The 16391-nt window shown below is 48.2% G+C and overlaps 1 protein-coding gene across 1 annotated transcript; it reads left to right on the top strand.

Annotated features, from left to right (window-relative positions):
* The first annotated feature begins 313 nt into the window (after positions 1-313).
* Positions 314-15564, top strand: kcnip3a (Kv channel interacting protein 3a, calsenilin). The gene is made up of 8 exons (XM_066714176.1): positions 314-2642; positions 7787-7911; positions 8270-8339; positions 8592-8662; positions 10953-11060; positions 11614-11718; positions 11790-11852; positions 11993-15564. Exons 1-8 carry the CDS (start codon positions 2540-2542, stop codon positions 12038-12040), a joined length of 693 nt encoding a protein of 230 aa, XP_066570273.1. The 5' UTR covers positions 314-2539; the 3' UTR covers positions 12041-15564.
* Positions 15565-16391: the final 827 nt, after the last annotated feature.

Here is a 16391-nt window from a genome sequence, read left to right as displayed (position 1 = left end):
TTAATCTTGCAGAGGTAGTGTGTCATCTGAGGAAGGAGAGAGAGAGGGAGAGAAAGTGGGAGGGAGAGAGGGAGAACAAGAGAGAAAGAGGGAGGGAGGAAAAGAGAGGGAGGGTTTGTCCCAGAAATAAAACCTCTTCCTGGGTTTCTCTTCACAGCTCTGAAGAGGTTTTGTCTGAGGGTCATATTGGCTTGAGGTCAGGAGAGGGGGTGGTGGGGGGGTGGGGGGATTGAGGGAAGGGAGAAAGCTTGTGGTTGAGAAGAGAGATATATAAAGAGAGAGGGAGAATGAATGAGGTGAAAGTGCAATGAGAGAGAGATGATGGGAGGGTATGGATAGGGAAGGAGGGGGGTGGACTGTGTGTGTGAAAGAAATAGAGAGAAAGAGAGAGGGAGAGAGAGAGAGCAGTTTAGGGTTTATTCACTGCTTTCCTACAAGACAGTGAGGGACAGAAAGGAAGGGAGGGAACAGAGTATGAGGTGTAAGAAGAGATAGAAAGAGAGAGAGAGCAGCCCTTGGCACGGGTGTCTGGGAGGAGAGAGAGAGAGAGAGAGCATCAGAGAGCACGGGAGCCAGCTGATTTCGAGCGGAGCTCAGTCTTGGGACACTCGGACACACGACACCCCCACTGCCACTTCGGGGGGGCTACATCGCCACCCCCCCACCCCCCGAGGACTGCCCCGCACACACACCCCGCCACACACTTACCCCTCTCCAGTACACCCCCTTGGGCTTCTGAGGAACGGCCACAGAGACGGAGACAGCGAAAGAGCGAGAGAGCAAGAGAGCGAGAGAGCGGGGAACCCAACACCAATCCTACTGGTGGAGCCACAGAACGATTCTCAGCTCACTCCGACCTCTGCTGCCAGATTTGTGTTTCCCTGCCGGATTGCTGGAGTCCTTTCCCTCCGCCCAAACGACCAGAGAGAGGAGAAGAAGGAGAAGGAAGAGAGAGAGAGAGAGAGAGAGAGAGAGAGAGAGAGAGAGAGAGAGTGGGTTGGCGTGACAGACTGCTTTTGCTTTTGCTTTTCCTCTGGAAATCTGACAATGGAAATTTAATGTTTTGCTCTTCCTTCTGACTGGGACCTCGGCCCCTGATCTGGGTTTTAACGGAGTTTTAAAATTCTTCCTCAGATCTATAGCAGCGGGACGCGGAGAGGGGGAGGGAGAGGGATCCATTCTCGGTCAATGATGATTCCTGCCGAGCTCGCGCTGCGGGGAGAGAAAGTTTGGGTGACTTGACTGAGGCAGAGCCCGTGCTCACAGAGCCAGCCCCGGCACGGACCTGAGGCTGAGACTCTCTCCCTCTTGGTTTGGCTGTTACCCTGTCAGTATTGATCTGCGTTTCTCTGCGTTCTTTCATTTCGGCATGAAATGTGGTCACATGTAAAAAACTGAAAAAATGGCATATGTGTATTTGTTTTAAGAGTTAAAAAAGTTTGCTGATGCTTGATTGTCGCAGAAGGGAAGAAAACACGTTTTTAGAAAGTTGTTGGCCAGTGTGTCAGTCTGTGTCAGTCTGTGTGTCAGCCAGTGTGTCAGTCAGGCAGTGTATCAGGGTATCAATCATTCAGTCAGTTAGAGAGGTAGTCAATGACTGTGTCAGTCCTGTAGTAAGTTGGTCAATCAGTCAGTCAGTCAGTCAGTGTGTTATTCTGTCAGTGTATCAGTCAGTCACTCGGGAGGTTAGGGTGTCAGACAATCAGTGTGTTATCCAGTCAGTCGGTCAGTGTATCAGTCAGTGTGTCGGACAGAGTGAGCCAGGGGTGCTGGACACCAAATGGACCACTGAACCCGTGACCACCAACGAGAGCCCACATACCTGAGCACCTGAACGCTGACTCGTCCTTCAGCCACAGGAGAATAACATCCACAAATACATGATCTTTCTCAAAAGAAAACTAGAGTTTTGCTGAGCTGCACTAGCTGGACATTTGTGCTCCCAAGTGTCCAGTCTACATCCCAGTGGTCCCACCTGCCATGTAATTGGGGACTGGAGAGGAGGAGGAAGAGGAGGAGGAGGAGCATTTGCGAACTCTCTCTCTCTGTGCTGAGCTGTACTCTGCTTGTTCTGTCTTCATCTGTTTGGGGAACAAAAGAAAAAGCACCGACAGGAAACAGCAAACCTGAAAAGTTAAAATCGGAAAAATCCAACACCAGCTTCTCTCTTTCTCTCCCCCTCTACCTCCCTCTCTGCATCTCTCCCTCACCCATCCTCTCTCCCTGCTCCTCCTCTGAGTGTGGTGGCGCTGGTCATTTGGAGTTCTGTTGTTATGAGGAGGTGACCTGAGGAAAGACCCCCCCGTCCCGGATTCCCCAATACTTGATTTCAGACAATAACTGCAGCTGTCAAGTACTGTGCTGTCTTTGGCTCACTCCCTCCCTCACACACCCACTGCCTCACTGCCTCATTCCCCCACTCACACTTTACACACTCCCTCCCTCAGTACAGTGCAGTACAGTGCAGTACAGTGCAGTATAGTGACAGGACAGTGTAATACAGTGCAGCGCTCTTTGGGGGCTCTGGGCCTGTGCTGCCATGGGGATCCAGGGGATGGAGTTGTTTGCCGTGGGGGTCGTCATCATCCTGTTCGTCGCCGTGCTCAAGCAGTTTGGCATCCTGGAGCCCATGTCCATGGAAGGTAGGAAGAGCTGGAGACAGAGACACACAGAGACGCACAGAGATGCACAGAGACGCACAGAGACGCACTGACATGCACTGAGACGCACAGAAATGCACTGAGATGCACAGAGGCACACAGAGACACATAGACACACTGAGATGCACTGAGACTCACTGAGACACACATAGACACATAGAGGCACACTGAGAGCACAGAAACACACTGAGACGTACAGAAATGCACTGAGATACACAGAGACACACTGAGGCACACTGAGGCACAGAGACTCACTGAGGCTCACAGAGACACAATGAGACACAGAGACGCACTGAGACAAACTGGAAGCACTGATACACACTGAGGCGCACAGAGACACACAGAGACACACTGAGATGTACAGTGTCTCACAGAGATGTATTATGTTGTGTTACGGTGTATTGTTCTATTTTATACAGGTTGCAACAGCTTGTAGTTAAGCTTCACAGTGCAGTGTGAGGGGGTCTGCGCTGATAGAGTGAGGGTGTGTGTGAGTCAGTGGTGTATGAGAGTGTCAGTGGTGTGTGTGTGAGTCACTGCAGTGTGCAAGCTGGCGCCTCTCTTCCTGATTCACTCTGTCCAGTTCATCCCATAGGTGTTCTATCTATGGGATATCTCCCTCTCTTTCTCACCTCAATGTGGTCTCCATCCCCTCCTCTCACTGCCACTCCTCTCTCTTCTATCTGCACTCCTCTGAACTCTCTCCCTCCCTCCATCGTGTTGTGGAGGCCTCAGTGTGGTGTAGCATTACTTTGCATTAATAATGGATGGCGTATTGAGCTGACTCTGTTTACTGCTGGCTAAATATGGAGCCCTGTGTCTTCCTTAGGCACTCTGAAGGACACCCCCCCACCCCCCCAGGATACTCCTTACCTTTAAAAAAATAAAAAATAAAAATATCCTTTACTCCTGCCCCCCACTGCTCTCTCGCTTTTCTTTCTTTCTCTCTTGGTCACTAATGTCTTTAACCACTAGGCCCCAGCCCCCTCCCCTGCCTCTCTCCCTCTCTCTCTCTCTCTCTCTCTTCTCTGCTTCTTCTTCTGTTGCTGTTTCCTGGCAATAGGTCTCCCCTGCTCTCCCCTGGGTCCACCCCTCCCATATCCCTCTCTCCCCTCTCTCCCTCTCTCTTTCACTAATGGAGTGGGATCAGAGAGGCGGAGAATGAGTCCAACTCTCAGGCCGCTACTGTGACCGTTTACTGGGCGTTTACTGGGGGAGAGGGAGATGGAGAGAGGGAGAGAGGGAGGGGTGGGGGGGTCGATTCCCTTTGATCTGAAGTGAGAGAGAGAGGGAGGGAGGTCAGTGCTGTTTGATCTGCTGTGACACGAGGGCTCACACCCTGCATCCCTGCATCCCTGGACAGTCCTTCACATGTCTCTCTCCCTCTCTTAATTCAATTCAGTTCAGTTCAAGGTGCTTCACTGGCCATATATAATCTATTGCCAATGAGATAGACATGACAAAGAGAAAAAGGAATAATAATATTGATATGGGGGGATAATAAATAAATGTATTCCACAAAATAAATAAACAATCTCCGTCCCTCTCTTGCTCTCTCTCTCAAATTCCAATCCAAGTGTAAAACGAGCTTTATTGACCAGTTGACATGGGTGTGGCCAAAGCGTTTACAGACACAGTGAAGAGGGATAGGAAATCCAACACAATAGAAAGTGCTCCCCCCCACCCCCACTCCCACTCTGAGCCGGGCCTCGGTGCTGAGCCGGGGGTGAGTAACTTTGCCGGTGAACCTGGGGAGGAAGGCGTCTCTGACGGGGATGCCGGCTATTTATGGCTGCACAGAGGCTATTAAAACACAATGTCTGCAGAGCCAAGGAAATCAGAGCCACGGTACTGAGCGGGGGTCGATACCTGACCCATTTAGCCCTGCTCTGAGTGTCCTGCCTCAGCAATGTGGTGACCCTGTGTGGAGGTTGTGTTGAGGCTGTGTCGGTGTTGAGGCCATGTGGAGGAAGAGTTGTTGCTTTGTCATCTCTATCTTTGTCTTACTTTTCTTTTTTTTTCTTTCTTTCTACCCCTCTGTTCCTCTTTTCCCAGATTCCTCTGTTCTGTTCTAGGAAGAACTGCTCTGAGCCTCTCGTTGTTCACAGTCTTATACAGTTTCTGTTTTGTCACCCTCTCCATCTTCTCCTCCTCTTCCTCTCTGTCTGTCTGTCTGTCTGTCTGTCTGTCTGTTCTGGTGAATGGACTCTAAGCTGCAGATTTGCTGTGATACAGGCAGTGGTGATCTGTGGACATCGCAGTGACTGTGCACTACAGAGCCAGACCTCTAGAGGGAGACATTGTCCTCAATTTACTCTGTATTACTTCTTAGAATTGCATAATAAGAGTGCACTGCTTTGTGTTGCACTGTGCCTGACTGTAGAGAGGGAGTGTGTGTGTGTGTGAGAGAGAGAGAAAGTGAGTGAGTGTGTGTGTGTGTGTGTGTTGTGTGTGAGTATGAGAGAGAGAGTGTGTGTTTTATTGTTTGCGTGTTATAGTGTGTGTGTGTGTGTGTGTGTGTTATTTTCCGTGTGTGTGTAGTCTGATAGGCTGCTGTGGCTGTGCAGTGTGGCTCTGGGGCAATGTTATCTATAATTTATTTGATATACATTTATTACATTAGTGTTTCAGGACATTTTTCTCTCTCACAGCGAGACAGAGAATTCTTGATTTTTTTTCCTTCTTTTTTAAATGACAGACAGAGAGTGAGGGAGGGAAAGAGAGAGGGATTAACAGACAGAGAGGGGGAGGGACAGACAGAGAGGGATTTACAGAAAGAGAGAGGGTGGGACAGACGGAGAGAGGGATTAACAGAAAGAGAGAGGGTGGGACAGATGGAGAGAGGGATTAACAGAAAGAGAGAGGGTGGGACAGACAGGGAGGAGGTGGGAGTGACTCTGCATTGGAGTCAGAAATAGTAATGGGGAGAGAGAGAGAAGGGTCAAGGAGAGACAGAGAGAGACAGGGACAGTTTGTGTCTCTCAGGGACGGTTTGTGTCTCTCAGGGACAGTCCCAGTACTGGATCTCAAAGTGGAACAAGCAATTAAAGCCCAATCAGGCAGGCTAATGAGCTGTGAGGCCCCTGAGGGCTGGAGCCTCATAATGTGTGTGTACTGAGAGAGGAGCTTGCAGGCAAGGTATCAGTCAGTCAGTGTGTCAGTCAGTCAGTCTGGTCTGGTCTGAACTGGACTCCATTGGACTCCATTGCACAGAACACAGTACATCCCTAGAGCCAGAAACTGAGAAAGAGAGAGAGAGACAGAGAGAGAGAGAGAGAGAGAGAGAGAAAGAAAAGGAGAATGAGATTTTTTTTATTTCAGCATATTTTTTATACTAGCATAAATAGAGGGAAAGAAAGAAATAGAGAGGGGGGAGGGAGAGTTATGGGAGATCCCTTGTTGCCTGTTCCCTGCAACATGTTGCTATTACTTCTGCCACAGAGAGAGAGTGAGAAAGAGAGAGGGAGAGAAAGAGAGGAATAGGGAGGGAGGGTGGCTGTCCGACTTTGTGAGACGATTTTCTTTCTCTTTCTTGATTTTGTGAATCGGAATTTGCTGGAGAACCTGGGCTACTGCTATTATTATTGGGATACTTCTAATATTATGTGATTAATATTATTTATCATTTATTGTCAACTGGCAAGACGGAACTGAGGACTGGCCCCTGTGCGGGGAGGAGAGAGACAGAGACAGACCTAGTGAACGCCAGAGAAAGAGACAGAGAGAGAGGGAGAGAGAGAGAGAAAGAGAGGGGTGAGGGGGAGGGTGGGAAGGGGCTGGGGTCTGTGGTCCGGTTGTTCGGTGTGGGGGGGTTTGAGGCGTCCGCAGTGGGGAGAGCTCCGCAGGGGTGTGGGCGGGAGTGGGGCAGCGGGGTATCGCAGGGAGGGGTGGGGGCAATGAGGGCGAGCTGGGAGTCAGAGGGGCTGCAGACTGTGGGCATCGTCTTCCTCGTCCTCATCTTCCTCAAACTCCTGCACCTGCTGGGCCTCATTGACATCACTGACACAGGTAGGGCCTGACGGAGAGAGAGGGGGGGGGGGAGGGAGGTCAAGAGAGAAAGGAAGAGAGGGTGAGGGGACGGGACCAGAGACGGGGAGAAATTAAAAGAAGAGGTGAGAGAGTGGGGAGAGTGTGTCACAGTGTCAGTGCAGTGTGTCAGTGTCATGGTGTCAGTGTGTAACAGTGGCAATGCAGTGTGTCACAGTGTCCGCGTCCGTGTGTCAGTGTCAGTGTGTCACAATGTATGTTTGTCACAGTGCCAGTGCATTGTGTGTAAACGGTCTCTGTTGTGATTTTATACCTGAGTACCAAAACAGTTTTCAGTTATCTTGTGGTCATCTGTGATTTTATATTGTGTTGTATTGATTATTATGATTGATTGATTTAATGGTTAATCGACAGATCAATTGATTGGAGTGTTGGCTCCAATCTGGGCCCCTATACTATAGTATACTATACTATATTATACTATAGTCCACACAGCACTGACTCCAGGTTGGGTTCTATACTATACTATACTATACTATACTATAGTCCATACAGTGCTGGCTGGTATTTTCTTTTAATCTAATTATTCATGCACTCTCTTTTCTCCCTCTCTCTCTCTCTCTCTCTCCACCTCACTACCTTTTTGTTCCTCCCTTCCTCCTCCCCTCCCTCCCTGCCTCTCTCCCTCTGCTCCCTCCCTCTCTCTGTCTCTGTCTAACAGACAGTGGTGAGTATGTGTTTGGTTTTAACCCACATATTCTCTCTCCCCCTCTCCCTGCTCCCTCCCTCTCTCTCTCTCTCTCTCTGCCTGCTCCTTCCCCCCTTCTCTCCCTTCCCTTAACTAACCGAGTTCACCTTCAATTCTTTCTCCTTCTCTTCCTCTCTGCTCTCTCTGCTCCTCACCCTCACTCTTCCTCTCACACTTGCTCTCCCTCGCCCCCTATCTCACCCACACCCTCTCCCACCCTCACGTCCTCTCCCTCTCTCTCCTCCACACCCTCACCCTCCCACTCCCTCGCCCTGTCTCACCCGCACCTTCACTCTCTCTTCCCCATCACCGAACTGTCACTCTGTCTCTCTCTTCCTCCCTCTCTTCCTCTCTCCCTCCCTCTCTCCTGGCCCTGTCCCTGGGCCCACAGACAGCAGCGACAGTGATCTGGAGCTGTCCACAGTGCGGCACCAGCCAGAGGGCCTGGAGCAGCTGCAGGCCCAGACCAAATTCACCAAGAGGGAGCTGCAGTCACTGTACAGGGGCTTCAAGAACGTGAGTCTGAGAGAGAGAGAGAGAGAGAGAGAGAGAGAGAGAGAGGGGAGGAGGGGGAGGGGGTCAGGGTGGTATGATTTGCAGGTTGTGTCAGTGCCCTGAGGCAGACTGTAGCAGTAATTTAATCAGACGGCCACTTTCTCTCTCTCCCTCTCTCTCTCTCTCTCTCTCTGGCTCTCCCTCTCTCTTTCCTTGGCTCCCTCACTATCTGTCACACTCTCTTGAACCTTCTCCCATCCGTTTCTGCCTCTCCATGTGTCTCTGTGCCTCTCCATCTCTTTCTCTCTTCCTGTCTCCTTCCAACCCCCCAACCCCCCAACCCCCTCCATCTCTCTCTCTCTCTGTCTCTGTGTTCCAGGAGTGTCCCAGTGGTCTGGTGGACGAGGAGACATTTAAGATGATTTACTCCCAGTTCTTCCCTCAAGGAGGTGAGAGACAGAGAGAGAGAAAGGGGAAAAGGGGGAACTGGCAATGAACCCTGACACTGATGAGCAGACCTACAGTCCGACACTAAGATAATCACAGACCGAAAAAGACAGACAGACAGACACAGAGAAAATTAGAGACTGACAGTTCAATGGACACACCGACAAAGAAAACAGACAGACTGACAGGGAGACACAGAAAAAAAAACTGTAAATAACCCTGCCCTCTCCCTTTTTCTCTCTCCCTCTCTCCAGACGCCACAACGTATGCCCACTTCCTGTTCAACGCTTTTGACATCGATCGCAGCGGCTCCATCCGTTTCGAGGTGAGAGGGTGAGAGAGAAGGAGAGAGGGAGGGAGAGAGAGAGAGGGAGAGGGAGAGGGTGTGGAAGAGAGAGAGGGGAGAGGGAGAGGGACCCCAACTCTTCCTCTGTCTCTCTCTCTGCCTTTGTCCAGCATGTGTCTTTCTGTGTGTGTGCACTGGAGTGTCTCTCTGTGTCTGTTTTCTCTGTCTGTCCATGTCTATCTGAGTGTCTGTCTCTCAGGGTCTGTTGTCCCTGCGTGTAAGAACACACAATTACATTTATTCATGAAGAAAATAATACAGATCACAGAATACAAGTACAGCAAAGGCAAAACTGATACAAAGACTTGATTGAATAGTCAGTCTTTTATGATTTGAACCCCTGTCCAACTCCGCCTTCCTGACTGATCACCCCACCCCTCAGAGTAGCCAATGGCAGCCACCTATGACCATACAAAGTGACAATGGAGCCCCCCCTCCCACATTCCAGGGTAGTGGCTCTGGTTCCCACACCCACACCACTCAGAGGGGATTTTCTCACCCCTCCTAAAAGCATGTTAGGCAATCTGTCTCCTTACTCATCTTATCAAGAACTTTTGATATGCTGTTGATACAAGACTGGTAGACAAACCGTCTCCTCACCAACCTTGTGTTATGCTACTGATACCAGAGACCCCCTGCCCTCAGACAACTGTGTCCACGCTGTGGGAGTGGGAGACTGAGCCTATACTAAACACAGTAAACAGGTCCCTAATCTCAACACGTAACTAATGATAAACACGAACAAGACAATACAGCAAACGATCCAGAAAAAAAATGCAAGGCCTGGTCGAGTCTCTGGATTCCCGCCCAGATCCCTGCTGTGAAAGGTGCTCGGCTATAGTCCTCGGGTGTGGCTATAGCTCTGGATCTTGCTTCTTACTCCACCCAGGGCTCCAGGAGTTGAGAATAGCTCCTCCGCTGCCTGCAGTGTGAGTCATTGGCCTCGGCGTTACCTGCAGATCCTCGCAGACGCGGTGCACTGCAGTGCCGTCTGGGGCAGCTTGCTGTTATTTGGGGCCTCCCTGTTGTGTCAGCACATGGTGCTCAGTCTGCCTCCCACTGCGCCTTGGGTTGTGTGTGACCCCCCCATGCTGCGGGACTGGTACCCTCCTGTGCCCCTATGGCGACAGTTTGGAATTGAGGCCTCGTCTTATAATTGTCTTACACACAAATATATATAAGATATTCTATACAGTGTGGTGTCAGCATTACTACTACACTGTTTTGTATCAATCTCCAGTCTCCCACCCTGTGAAAAATCACATTTCCTGGGTGATTTTCCTGCTGTGCCTCCTGGGTGGGGCGTTGGGGACAGGATGGTACTAAGCTTTTACTTCACTATAGCAGCATGTAGTTACATGTCATTATGTATCTATGTAGTGTAAGTCTATTTTTGTTAAATATAGTGTGCTGTCAGCCCTGTGTGCTGTCTAATACAGCGCAGTGTAAACACACTATAATACAGCACGTGGTATTACAGCACATTGCAAACACAGTCAAATGTACACATCTGTATTGTGGTGTAAAGACAGAGAGTGTAGTGTGGTGTAGCGTGCTGTGAACACAGCAGCGTGTTTTACAGTGTACTGCAAATTCTTTCTCTGCTTAGGATCCCATAGTAACCAGCACGGTTGTAACACGACACTCCAGCAAAACAAAGCGATGTATTTGGTCTGGTTATTACTATTGTTCCTGTTATTATTATTATTATTTAAAGGTGAATTCTCAGAACACCAGCAACCTTGTTCTCTGTTGTGAAAGCTTTGCAAAGCCTTGGAGCCCTGTGACCCTGCGCTGTGCTCCCTCCCCTCGCCGTCTCCTCACAGTCTCCATACTGTTTTCATTTTAATGGCTTGAGTACCGCGTTTAAATATCTTCTTCTTTTGACTTTATGCAATCCTGAAAATGTCAGCAGACTAAGATCAAATAAAGCTTTGCCAGTATCACCTATATTAGAAGTGAGCTGGAGAGACACGCTGACTCTGCACATCCAAAATGAGCACATCCCACTGAGTGTCGCTGTGTGAGTTACTGCACGGGGTCGGGTGTGTCAGGGTAACGCCTGTCCTTGTTTGTGTATTGTAATTTCTACTATTTCACTTGACATCTCCCTAGTTTTAAACATGCGAAAACACTGATGCGTTCAATTGAAAGTACATTTGAATCACTGAGAGGACGTTTTGGACACAAATCCAGGGGACCGGGCATCCCAGGGTTAGGGTTCGACTCAGTGGCTGATGTTGCTGTTGCCCCGCCCCCTCTGCTGCAGGACTTTGTGATTGGTCTGTCGGTGCTGCTCAGAGGGACGGTGACTGAGAAGCTGAACTGGGCCTTTAACCTGTATGACATCAACAAGGACGGCTACATCACCAGAGAGGTCGGGGGGTGGTGTGTCTGTGTGTGTGTGTGCTGGATGTGGGTCTAGGTGTGTGTGTATTTTAGCTTGCAATTGTGTATTATTGATTGGTGGTGTTATTTTGTATGTTACTGCTGTGCGTACTTATCCTGTGTGTGCCTGCGCTGTGATACATTGTGTGTATTACTGTGTGTGTGTGTGATATTATTGTATTTGTTAATTTTGTACATTAGTGCTGTAATATGTGTTATTTATTTTAGTGTGTTATGCTATTATTATGTTGGTCACGTGTATTAATGTGTGTTTATACTTTGTGTCTTAATTCTGTGAGTGTTTCTATGAGTGTATGTTAATTCTGTGTGTGTATATCAATATGGTGTGTATGATAATATGGTGTGGAAGTTAATTCTGTGTGTATATGTTAATATGGTGTGTATATTAATTCTGTGGGTGTGTGTTTAGTATGGTGTATGTGTTAATTCTGTGTGTTAATGCTGTGTGTGTGTGTATGTGTGTGTGTGTCACTGCTATGTGCTGACCTGTCCACTGGTGTTGCGTTGGTGCTGTGCTGCAGGAGATGCTGGCCATCATGCGGTCCATCTATGACATGATGGGACGCTACACGTCCCCCAGCCTGCGGGATGACGCCCCCTCCGAGCACGTGGACACCTTCTTTCAGGTACTGTGCAACCGTAGTACACACACTACACACTGCACACTACACACACTACACTCTTTACCTCTTTCCAGAAAATGGACCGGAACCGGGATGGAGTGGTGACCATCGATGAGTTCATGGAGACCTGCCAGAAGGTGAGAGGTCAGGGGTCGGGGGCGGGTCACAGTCAGTCAGTGTATCAGTCAGTGTGTGTAAGATGTACATTAGATGTGAACCCAAAGCCTTTTCTCTCCTCCCACCCCCTCTCTTTCTGCACCACCACCAACAACTGCAGGATGAAAACATCATGAGCTCCATGCAGCTGTTCGAGAATGTGATCTAGAACGAGAATGTGATCTAGAACGCAGCCTAGAAGGGAAAAGACAAGGAATCAAATGAAGAGGACGTGGAAAAAACCCAGATAAAATAGAAACATAGAATATAGTCCCAGACATCATGAGCCTGCACACACTGTCCACTGCTCACCCAGTGCCTGGTCCCACTGCCCCTGCCCCCCTCTACACCCCCTCCCTTCTCATACACGCACGCACGTGCACACGCACAGGCACACACAAACACATGTGTGTATCCATGTAGAAGAGATTCCAATGGGTCAAATATCCCATGATCTCCCTGACTGGACTGGACTGCTCTGGACTCCTCTCCACTCTCTTCTTTCTTCAACTCCAGAGCAGCAACACAGAAAACACAAGTAACAAACTAAACAAACACACAACCCCCCCACGCCCCTTGTGTCTCTGTGCAAGCTGGAGGAATGACATGGGGGCGAAGTTATCATTGTGCTTGTGATTGTGAGTGTGGTTGTCATTGTGACTGTGGTTGTGATTGTCATTGTCATGGCTGTGCTGCTGTTATTGTCCCTGAGGAAGAGGAGGAGGAAGATTAAACGGTTGAAGCAGAAGGTACCGATGGACTGAATGAGGATTACAAAGAGAGACAGAGAGAGGGAAAGGGAGAGAACGAGAGAGAGAGGCGTCGATTTTCTCCCATGTTGTGTGACTCTTCCTCTCGCCCAGACACCCCGCCCTCTCCTCTACCAGAAGCCTACAGCTGGAGCCAGCCTCCCCATTTTCCTGAACTCAGAACACCAGTCTAACAGGCCCCTGTGTGGGCTACAGGTGTCAGCAGGGGTGGCAGTAATGGAAGAAGCCCACTTCTCAACACTTAACTCAATTGCACAACTGGGAAACTCTGTACTCTCCACACACACACTCACTCACACACATACAGAGCAAGCGATTCCCTCACAGTGTCAGTAAGTATGCATGGAGCAGCCCCCCCTCCCACACACACACACTGACATTCTCTCTCACACACACTCCCTGACAGACTCACGCTAACACACTCACTGACACACTCACACTTACTGACACACTCATGCTCACTGACATGCTTTCTCACACACACTCCCTGACACACTCGCACTAACACACTCACTGACACACTCACACTTACTGACACACTCATGCTCACTGACATTCTCTCTCTCTCACACACACACACTGACATCACACCCCTGCATGACAACACTGTTCTCCAGCTGAGGGGTCAGAACAGTGCGCACTAGATAACAATTTGACATTAAATTATATATATATAGAGAGAGCAAGAATAAGAGCTAGAATGATTATTTAAGGAATAGGAAACAAATCTAAAAAAAAGAACTACAATCAATTAAGGAATGAAGATGACACTAGGTACATTTTTGCATATGAGAAGACATATCCATATATCTGCACAACTGTATTATTACTGTCTGAACTGTGCTCTTGGCTGAGTGGAGTGGAGTTCAGTGGGGCTCTTGTTCTCTTAATTACTCTATTACCTAATTAAGCTGTCTTATCAGGCGTGTACAGGACAGTTCGGAAGCTCATTTGCAGCTGCTGTATTCATGCAGCATTTTCCCTGCCTCTTTAAAGGGTACCTGTGGCGCTCTGCCATCACTATGTGTGTATATATATATTATACTATAAGATACACACATTGTGATCTGTTCAACACAGTTTGGAACAAATTTCACTCATTCCAAGAAACGACTAAGAGAGACGTGGCATCATGTCACTGAATACCTGGACTAGCGCTGGCGTGACCACTGTGTGAACAACAGCCCAGTGACCGGAAGAAGGGACTTCAGTGGGCAAATCTGTTTCACATTTCAGCACAAACTGCACATTCGACGGGAAGTGACTATGGGGCTGTGGAGGGGGGTGTTTGTTTGTGTGGACCCTCCCGGGCGGATTACTCACATGTCTGCGTGTCCCAGAGCACGAGGGAGGACGAGGGGACAGGGTTCTTCTTCTCCAAGACCGACTCCACACCTGTGGGCACCGAGAATTCAGCCAGTGCGCTGCCAGGGGAGGCGAGCAGAGAGCGGACATGAGAGTCTTTAATCACCATGATTTGTGTTTGTATTTGTCACGTTTCTGCCCCTTTAAGACATTTTACTGCAGGTACCCTTTAAACTCAGGACACACCTGCCCACCCCCACCCCATCTCAGAAAACACACCCATTAATCCATTACATTTCTTTGTTTGATTTCTGTAAAATGCTGGAACAATACTCGTAGATAGGAGATGTTACTGAATTATCATTACTGATTGGCGGGCTTCTCTTACTTCTAATTCTAATAATAATAATAATAATAATAATAATAATAATAATAATAATGCTTTGTGCACAATACCAGCTGACTGATTTTATGTTTGTTTTTGTTTTTTTTATTAATGAGAATTAGTTATTTGGAGTATTAGTACGAACTCAGTGAACTGTAGTGACTGTGAGCAGGGAGTCAGTGTTTCTGAGAGACTGCATTGTCTGCAGAAATGTCAGTGAAAGAGAGGATGATGGAGAGGGAAGGAAGGAGAGAGATGGGAAGAGGGGTGAGGGATAGAGAGAGAGAGAGAAAGGGATGCGTAGGGAGAGCAGGGAAGGGGTGAGATAGAGAGAGAGGGGAAGAGGGGTGAGGTATAGAGAGAGGGGGGGAAGTGAGAAAGAGAAGAGTAATAATACATGGGTTTATAAGAAGACATTGAAGAAAAGTGTCTCTACTCCTCGATTTCAAAATGTATTTCTGTTCCGTTTGTGCCGTGATATGAACTGAGCTCCTAACCCACCTACTACAGCCTCTGTCAGCTCTAATGTTCTCTAGTTTCTCTCCTGCTGTATATGGTACTGGCTTGAAATAAACTAATTTACTTCTGTGTGTGTGTGTGTGTGTGTGTGTGTGTATGAGTGTGTGTGTCTGTGTGTATGTGTGTGACTAATCTTATCAACATTTGCAACATGTATTGTGCTGGTAACAATACAATGCAACAGTGCCATACAACACAGCAATGCACAACACAAAATAACACAACAGTGCCATAGAGCACAGCACATTATGAAACACACGCATGTAGGCTGTAACCCACAGTGAAACATCTGTTTTTGTGGGTGTGGAGAGGCACTGCACCTGCAACACAAGTTATTAATTGAAGTGCACGTCACTGTGCGGGTGACTGGTTTTGCCCGAAGTCTGGAAATAGCGGCGCCATGGCAACAGAGGGACGTCAGTGGGGTTTCAGATGGTTTTGTAATGTTGTCTTGTGTTGTTATGTCTGTTATTATTATTATAATTATTATTATCCTACAAATGTATATAGTACACAGTCTTTATTTTGTAAATATCACAATGCATGTTATTATAAGATATAAAACAGGTACCAGTTTATATAACTGATCTGCAGTTCCCCACAAACGCCACTACGTGCCGCTAAAGGGTTGGGGTTATTGTTGTCTAATCGATTGCAGTCCTCTGATTTTATCTGATGTTTGCTATTCCAGTTTAATAAAGTCTATTAAAGTCACATTGCGCTCCCTCTGTCTCTCTATCGTGGGTACACACACAAACAGGGCAATCCAGCACCGACTGGGTGGACATGAAGACAGAGAGACAGTTGTGTGGTCTGTATAGATATAAATATGTATGCATACATGAAGACAGACAGAGAGATAGTTATGAGGTCTGTATATGTGTATGTGTGTGTGTGTGTGTGTGTGTGTGTGTATACAAGACATTATCAGGCATGTGAGGTCTGGGTGATTTGACAATTCCGTCATGCCACATACAAATGTAAGGTATACAGAAGTCATGTAAACGAATTTGAATGGGGTTACATTGGAGGAGGAGGTGGTGGTTACAGGCAGGTGAACAGATCAAGAAAGAGCGAGATACTCTACAGTTTATTTATAACTATGTATGTACAGCTTATTAGTATGACAAGTGTTTTTTCTGTTCAAAAGAAGAAGGTAGTGTGCGAAGGGTTGTTATTAACACACGCATAATAATTGTTGATTGTGGCCACGGATTCCTGTAAATGCTGTGTCATAGTGACGACAGCTCTGCAGAAACATCGAATGCCAGAATTTGAATCCTTTGAGAGAGAGAGAGAGAGAGAGAGAGAGAGAGAGAGAGAGAGAGAGCAGAGGATGTGTGCGCAAATGTGGGTCAGTTAAGTAACGTTGCAGTTCCCACTATGAACACCGGGGTCCAGGGGGCGCTGTGGAGCGACGACCACCGATAGACAGAGAGAGGCGGGGAAGAGGAGGGAAGGAGAGATCGAGACAGTCGAATAAGGACGCCATTTTTCGCATAAAAGAGAGGGAGAGGGAGAGGGAGAGGAGGTGCAGACGC

The sequence above is a fragment of the Amia ocellicauda genome, chromosome 9, assembly GCF_036373705.1.
Source record: "Amia ocellicauda isolate fAmiCal2 chromosome 9, fAmiCal2.hap1, whole genome shotgun sequence".
NCBI lineage: Eukaryota > Metazoa > Chordata > Actinopteri > Amiiformes > Amiidae > Amia > Amia ocellicauda.
This window is presented reverse-complemented; position numbering and strand designations above follow the sequence as displayed.

What these genes read in the sequence shown, in the direction of transcription:
- kcnip3a (XM_066714176.1), top strand. Translation starts at nt 2,540, where the DNA reads ATGGGGATCCAGGGGATGGAGTTGTTTGCCGTGGGGGTCGTCATCATC. An exon ending in CCAGTTCTTCCCTCAAGGAG is followed by an intron (nt 8,340 to 8,591) that starts GTGAGAGACAGA and finishes CCCTCTCTCCAG; the next exon opens with ACGCCACAACGTATGCCCAC. An exon ending in GCGGCTCCATCCGTTTCGAG is followed by an intron (nt 8,663 to 10,952) that starts GTGAGAGGGTGA and finishes CCTCTGCTGCAG; the next exon opens with GACTTTGTGATTGGTCTGTC.